Source organism: Xenopus laevis, chromosome 8S (genome assembly GCF_017654675.1).
Source record: "Xenopus laevis strain J_2021 chromosome 8S, Xenopus_laevis_v10.1, whole genome shotgun sequence".
NCBI classification, from domain to species: domain Eukaryota; kingdom Metazoa; phylum Chordata; class Amphibia; order Anura; family Pipidae; genus Xenopus; species Xenopus laevis.
This window is the reverse complement of record NC_054386.1, coordinates 7,849,019-7,857,213: the sequence shown is the minus strand read 5'-3', so window position 1 is coordinate 7,857,213 and position 8,195 is coordinate 7,849,019. Positions and strand designations below refer to the sequence as shown.

The 8,195-nt window shown below is 42.3% G+C and overlaps 1 protein-coding gene across 1 annotated transcript; it reads left to right on the top strand.

Annotated features, from left to right (window-relative positions):
- The first annotated feature begins 938 nt into the window (after window positions 1–938).
- On the top strand, window positions 939–7,935 carry six1.S (SIX homeobox 1 S homeolog). Its single transcript, NM_001096456.1, is given in 2 exon segments — window positions 939–1,606; window positions 7,247–7,935. Coding segments are annotated over 2 exon segments (837 nt in total). The 5' UTR covers window positions 939–1,046; the 3' UTR covers window positions 7,524–7,935.
- The last annotated feature ends 260 nt before the right edge of the window (window positions 7,936–8,195 follow it).

Genomic DNA, 8,195 nt, shown 5'->3' with positions numbered 1-8,195 from the left:
AGTAGCTCCCCATCTTCTTTTCTGCTGATTCACTGCACATGCTCTGTGCTGCTGTCACTTACTGAGCTTAGGGAGCCACTCACAATATACAGTACACATAGAATAGAAATGTCACAATATTAGGCTGATTAGTAATTAATACACATAATTACTACATGGCAGCAGAGAAACCAGTGCAATTAGCATGAGAATTTAATAATCAGCAAACCTGTAGCATCAGCTTATATTACAGGGGAAGCTCATTTTCTGCTGGATAATTAGTGACAAGCCCTAAGCTTAGCTTCTCAACAGCCAATCAGAGCCCACTGAGCATGTGAGTGTCACAGACACTTTCCAAGATGGTGACCCCCTGTGACAAGTTTGAAGTCCTGGATCATTGCTGCTATTGACCAGCTGACACTTTAGCCGCCTGCAATAAGTTCAGTCTATAAAAGATGCCATTTTTAGCTCTATTAATGTTTAGGGTTTAGTTGTGCTTTAAAGCTCCATCCTTGATGTTAATTATTCATCCCTGTGCAGGAGCCATTCATTAAGAGATGATTTATTCATGCCCAGCATTAAGGTAATTAAATAGCAGCTCACCTGAAATGGACAATGGATTTTTTTTTTCTCTGTCTCCCTCTCTCTCTCTCTCTCTCTCTCTCTCTCTCTCTCACACACACACACACAAAGGCCCTGCTGGAATAATTGATTTGTGCAGAGATGAGCTCTGCTCCCCTTAGGTGACACTTGAGAAGGGTCTCATGTTGCAGGGCCCCCCTGAGGGCAGCAGCATCACCCTGTGCCCTCCCTCCCTCCCCTCCCTCCAGCTTGTGCAGCTCTCCAGCATCTCCAGCCCCTACAGGCGCAGCCAATCAGCGCGCGCAGCCAATGGGAGCTTTAAGGAGGCTGCTAAGTGGAAAGAAACAAAGTTGTTCCAGCTTCGGCCAGAGGCATCCCCCAGACAAGCCAACACTTTCCCTGCACACACTGCCGTGGATTTAGCAAGTTTGCTCCACTTATATGCGTTTGCGTGTGCGCGGTGGGCCCCCCGGCTATACTGAGCCATGTCTATGCTGCCTTCCTTCGGCTTCACTCAGGAGCAAGTGGCCTGTGTGTGTGAGGTGCTGCAGCAGGGAGGCAACCTGGAGAGACTGGGCAGGTTCTTATGGTCCTTACCGGCCTGTGATCACCTGCACAAGAACGAGAGCGTCCTGAAAGCGAAGGCGGTGGTGGCGTTTCATAGAGGCAACTTCAGAGAACTCTACAAGATCCTGGAGAGTCACCAGTTCTCCCCGCACAATCACCCCAAACTGCAGCAACTCTGGCTCAAGGCTCACTATGTGGAGGCCGAGAAACTGAGGGGGAGACCCCTGGGGGCGGTGGGCAAGTACAGGGTCAGGAGGAAATTCCCACTGCCCAGGACAATCTGGGATGGAGAAGAGACCAGTTACTGCTTTAAGGAGAAGTCCCGAGGGGTGCTGAGAGAATGGTATACCCATAACCCCTACCCGTCTCCCAGGGAGAAGCGCGAACTGGCCGAGGCCACTGGACTAACCACCACCCAGGTCAGCAACTGGTTCAAGAACAGGAGGCAAAGGGACAGAGCTGCGGAGGCTAAAGAGAGGTAAGTGGGGGGCACGAATAGATATTGATATACAACATACACGTCCCAGGGCTCTGAAACTTTATTACAAATCCCATTTAAAATGGGTCATACTGACCCCACCTTTATACCCTTAGTCATATAACCAAGTACCGAATGGCATGAAATGCGTAAGGTGGGGTCAGTATGGAACGTTTTAAATGGGATTTGTAATAAACTTTAAATTTTTTATCTAAGAATTAAGCCTTGGGACGTGTGTGTTGGATTGATATTCATAACACATTCTGGGTGGAACCGGGGGCAAGTCCCTTTGGCTCAGTTTGGATTTACAGGAACCAGCTTTACAGACTCATAATAAGGAGAGAGAATAACAGGGGGTGGTTGTCTAATAGTCAGAGACTGGAGCCCAAGCTCTCAGCTGTGTAGCCCAGGACTTGTAGCCAAGCTCTAAGCTATGTAGCCCAGGACTTGTAGCCAAGCTCACAGCTATGTAGCCCAGGACTTGTAGCCAAGCTCTCAGCTATGTAGCCCAGGACTTGTAGTCCAACTCTCAGCTATGTAGCCCAGGACTTGTAGCCAAGCTTTCAGCTATGTAGCCCAGGACTTGTAGCTAGGGATGTAGCGAACCGCCGATAATGTGTTCGCGAACGCCGTTCGCGAACACCCGCAAAAAATGCGAACAGTTCGCGAACTTCGAATATCCGAAAATCGTTCGATTCGAACGATCGAAGGATTTTAATCGTTCGATCGAACGATTTTCGTTCGAATCGAACGATCGAAGCCATTCGATCGAATGATTTCATTCAATCCAATGGCTTCGATCGTTCGATTAGAACGAAAATCCTTCGATTTTAACGATCGAATGGTCGAATGGTCGAACGATTTTGACGCGAACGCCTATTGGCGAACGTCGCGCGACGTTCGCGAACTTGCGGCGGACGCGAACAGCCGATGTTCGCGCGAACAAGTTCGCCGGCGAACAGTCCGCGACATCCCTACTTGTAGCCAAGCTCACAGCTATGTAGCCCAGGACTTGTAGCCAAGCTCTCAGCTATGTAGCCCAGGACTTGTAGCCCAGCTCTCAGCTATGTAGCCCAGGACTTGTAGCCCAGCTCTCAGCTATGTAGCCCAGGACTTGTGGCCAAGCTCTCAGCTATGTAGCCAAGACTTGCAGCCAAGCTCTCAGCTATGTAGCCCAGGACTTGTAGCCCAACTCTCAGCTATGTAGCCCAGGACTTGTAGCCAAGCTTTCAGCTATGTAGCCCAGGACTTGTAGCCAAGCTTTCAGCTATGTAGCCCAGGACTTGTAGCCAAGCTCTAAGCTATGTAGCCCAGGACTTGTAGCCAGGCTCTCAGCTATGTAGCCTGGGACTTGTTGCCAAGCTCTTAGCTATGTAGCCCTGGACTTGTAGCCAAGCTCTCAGCTATGTAGCTCAGGACTTGTAGCCCATGATCCTTGAGCAGCTGGAACTTTTCTGGACTTCTGATCCCAGTACTACCCTCTATCCCCCACACACACTGGTAGGAGAAATGACCACCCACCCCCTGGCTCCATCCCTACTCTGGTGTGTGCCCTGTTTTGGAATGCTGTAAAATTTCAAAAACGGTCCGCACACACCAATGTTGCAGTCGGGGATTGTACCCCTTTTATTAATGCCACCAACAATCTTTGATTGTTGGTGGCATTAATAAAAGGGGTACAATCCCCGACTGCAACATTGGTGTGTGCGGACCGTTTTTGAAATTTTACAGCAGTAAGGAGACCGGGCTTGGTCAACGGAGGACCAGCACCACCACGCAGAAAAGTGGAAGGAGGTGTGCGGTAATACAATATTTCATTGCCCTGTTTTGGAATCCCACGTGGGTTTGGACAAAATGCATTGGCAGTTAGGCAACTGGCAGTTTTAGAGTTACACCCCACCCCCATCTCATGCCAGTATATGGCCCTAGAAAGCTGAGCTAAGATACAAGCTGTGGCTCATACTAGGTGAGCTGGTGACCCTCTCCCCTAATGGATACACCACCAAATTAGGTAGAAGCTCCCTGTGACACCAGAATAAACAAACCCAGGGCAGTGGAGAACAGCACATGCTCTGCTTCAGCACTGGATGTTCCATCCCATTTCCCACTCGCTGGCACTATAGGGGCTTTCTCAAAGCATGTGATTTAATTTGGGCCTACAAATACTTCAGCAGCAAATGTCACCCCCCCCCCTGTTGAGAAATACCCCCTTAATGGGGGATCTCATGGATTTAGATCCAAATGGATTTGTTGCCTGCGGTTCTATAAAAACGGGTGGTTCACCTTTCAGTTCATTTTAGAATGTTAAAGAATGGCCAATTGTAAGCCACTTTTTAATTGGTCTTCATTGTTTATTTTTTATATCTTTTACATTATTTTCTTCTGATTCTTACCCGTTTTCAAATGGGGGTCACTGACCCCATCTAAAAACAAATGCTCTGCAAGGCTACACATTTATAGTTATTGCTCATCTTTCTACTCAGTCCCTCTCCTATTCATATTCCTGTCTCTTATTCAAATCGTGGTTGCTAGGGGTCTTTGGATCATAGCAACCGGATGGCTGAAATAGCAAACTAGAGAGCTGCTGAATAAACACCTAAATAACTCAAAAAACACAAATAATAAAAAATGAAAACCATTGCAAATTGGCTCAGAAATTGTCTCTGCATTATACTAAAAGTTAATTTAAAGGTGAACAACCCCTTTTATTTTAATGTCAGGTCTTCCTTATGTCTCTCTGTCTATGGATATATCTGTACAACCATCCAATAATCTTCCTGGCAATTATTAGTGAAACTGTCAGTTAGTATATAGAGTTAGTAGCTGAAGTTGAAATAAAACTCCAATAAATCCTGCCTAATTTGTAGTTCAGCCTAAAATAGTCTGTAGTTTTCTCAAGGATATGAAAATAAATGTAGATATCTCTGGCTTTCAGTTTATCTGTCAGCTATTTGTCTGTATGTCTGACACGTATCTATGTGTCCAGCCGTGTAACTAGAGAGTATATATAGTGTATACTCTGTATTCTTCTGCTAGTTAGTTTGTTACAATGTAGAATTGTAGGGAAAGCAGAAGAAATGGGGTTACAATAAATACATAATGTATATAATATGTGTCATTGTTACTTGACTTTAGAATCCACATTAGATTGTGAGCCCCCCAGGCCAGGAGTGTGACCTACTCACCAGCAAAGCTGAACAGAATTAATTAAGGGACCCATCACCTACAGGGGTTGTTCGCCTTCCAAACACTTTTTTCAGTTCAATTGTTTTCATATTGTTCCCCCCAAATAGAGACTTTTTTCAATTACCTTCCGTCTTTAATTTTTTTTTACAGTTTTTCCAAAAATCTAATTTTAAAATTTAAAGTCACTGTCTCTGGTGTTTGAGTCTGGCAGCTCAGTAATTCAGGTGCAGACTAGTCTACACTCTTACAATTTTGCTAGTTTAGTTGCTACACGTAGTTGCTACAATTAGTTGCTACAATTAGTTGCTACATTTAGTTGCTGCATTTAGTTGCTGCATTTAGTTGGTACAATTAGTTGGTACAATTAGTTGCTACATTTAGTTCCTACTATTAGTTGCTGCATTTAGTTGCTACATTTAGTTCCTACTATTAGTTGCTGCATTTAGTTGCTACATTTAGTTGCTACAGTTAGTTGCTACATTTAGTTGCTGCATTTAGTTGCTACAATTAGTTGCTGCATTTAGTTGCTACATTTAGTTACTACATTTAGTTGCTACAATTAGTTGCTGCATTTAGTTGCTACATTTAGTTACTACATTTAGTTGCTACAATTAGTTGCTGCATTTAGTTGCTACATTTAGTTACTACATTTAGTTGCTACAATTAGTTGCTACATTTAGTTGCTGCATTTAGTTGATACAATGATTTGATACAATTAGTTGCTACATTTAGTTGATACAGTTCTCAGCAGTATCTGTTGAATTTCAGCAACTATTGTATCAATTCTAACAACTGCCTGTAATAAAACTCAGCGATTCTGCTCAGCAGGGACAAAGATAAGAAATGTATCAATTTAGTACAGTTAAGAGGGTCGGCGACCCACCCCCTTCCAGAGCTGCTTTAGAAGGTGAAAAATTAGATTTTAATATTAGAACTGTCACACCTGGACAATAGAAAGTAATGGGGAAAAGTCTTTATTTCTGGGGAACAATCAACTGAACTGAAAAAAGTGTTGTAAAGTCAAGAAACCCTTTAAACTTAACTTTTTATAAAAAAAAAATAAAAAACAAAAAGCGTACGAGTGCCTCCATTTGGCCTGTCAGAAAACTGTTTAAAAGGGAAGGGTGTTTCCAAAAAGCTCTGCACGTTCTCTCCAAAATATGACAAAGATAGATACATAATAGATAGAGAATAATAGATAGAGGACTGGAAGCTTTACAACTATATTTATAAAGAGATATGCAGACAGATAACCGAATGCTTAATAAATATATATACAGAAATATCAATAATAAATGCATTTTGATGAATAACTCAAATATTTATTTAGGAATATATAGAAATTCGACGATTCAGCTTTAGATCTATTTATATCTATGTTAGAAATTAGACTATTTAGAGAATTGGATCCAGAGATCAGAGATTTCGATATAAACATATAGAACTGACAGACTGAGACATTCAATTGAAAAACCGAGATATTCTGAGACAGAGAGAGGGAGGAATTGAAGGGGATCCTCTGTGTGACACGTCTCTGTACAAGAACAAGAACTGCTGGGGATATTTAGTCGTGCGATATAATGTATTATTATAGACCATATAATATGAGAAAGAGAGAGAGAGAGAGAGAGAGAGAGAGAGAGAGACTTCTTATAGTCTAATTTAATGTGTGTGTGTGTGTGTGTGTGTGCTGTTCTAGTACAACTAGTGTGTGTGTTTGTGTAATTGTGTATTGTGTACAAGTGAATATATATATATATGTGTGTGTGTGTGTGTGTATCTCTGCTGTTCCAGTACAATTAGTGTGTGTGTGTATTGTGTAATTGTGTGCAATTAAATATATATATATAAATGTGTGTATCTGTGTTGTTCTTGTACAACTAGTGTGTGTGTATTGTGTAATTGTGTGCAATTGAATATATATATAAATGTGTGTATCTGTGTTGTTCTAGTACAACTAGTGTGTGTGTGTGTTTGTGTAATTGTGTGCAAGTGAATATTTGTGTGTATCTCTGCTGTTTCAGTACAATTAGTGTATGTGTGTGTTGTGTAATTGTGTATTGTGTGCAATTGAATATATATATAAATGTGTGCATCTGTGCTGTTCTACTTCAAGTAGTGTATGTGTGTGTTGTGTTATTGTGTATTGTGTGCAATTGAATATATATATATATGTGTGTTTGTGTAATTGTGTGCAAGTGAATATTTGTGTGTATCTCTGCTGTTCCAGTACAATTAGTGTATGTGTGTGTTGTGTAATTGTGTATTGTGTGCAATTGAATATATAAATATATATGTGTGTTTGAGTATTGTGTACAAGTGAATATATAAATATGTGTGTGTATCTCTGCTGTACAACATAAAACATATTTACAGTTTCCGAGTGAATCATAAGAATCAGCGAACTGATAACTGACTTTGTCTCTTATTAACGGGTTTTCTCTTTGCTTTTAGGGAAAACACAGAAAACAGTAACACGTCGAGCAACAAACAGAACCAGCTGTCGCCGTTAGACGGAGGAAAGTCGCTCATGTCCAGTTCAGAAGATGAATTCTCTCCCCCACAAAGTCCCGATCAGAACTCGGTGCTCCTGTTACAGGGAAGCCTCAGCCACCCCGGGGCCACTTCTTACTCCCTGAGTCACGGCTTACAGGTCCACCAGCACCAGCACCAGCTGCAGGACTCTCTGCTCGGGCCCCTCACCTCCAGCCTTGTGGATCTGGGGTCTTAGAGCGACCGGGAGCAGCCAGGGACTGCACTCTATTTGTACATAGCAAAGCCCTCTCATCTCAAGCTTCTTAACCCTGTGCAAACTGACACTTTTTATACTTCTCTTCGCTCCAATCAACCCCACCGCGCAGACAGCAGCACCTGCAGCGCTAATTGCTCTTACACTACACCCTCTCCCCCAAATTGCTCTAACGAAATACTGTATAGGAGAAACCACAAGGATATATCTGTGTCTTATTTATGAACATTCCCCCCCCCCAACAATGTGGTTCAACATGAGGAATTTGGAGAGAACAATTGCGCAGCTATTTATTTGGAGGCGCAAACTTGACATTTCTCCCCTCCCCACATTTAGTGTTGAAAGAAGATTGCAAAGTAGTTTATAATAAAAATACAATATTAGAAAGCACAAACCAACGAGCCTGATGTATTTTATTAACCCCAGGAGGGAGAATTTATAACCCTTCTATCAACTGGAAATTCTACTTTATAACACAAAGCAGCGAAACGTTAAATAATAGTTTAATAGTTGAATATGTTATAGAATGACACATTTTAAGCAAAATTTCAATTGGCCTTCATTTTTTCTTTTATTATAGTTTTTTTCCCCATTATTTGCCTTCTTCTTCTGACTCTTTCCAGCTTAAAATGGGGGTCACTGACCCCATCTAAA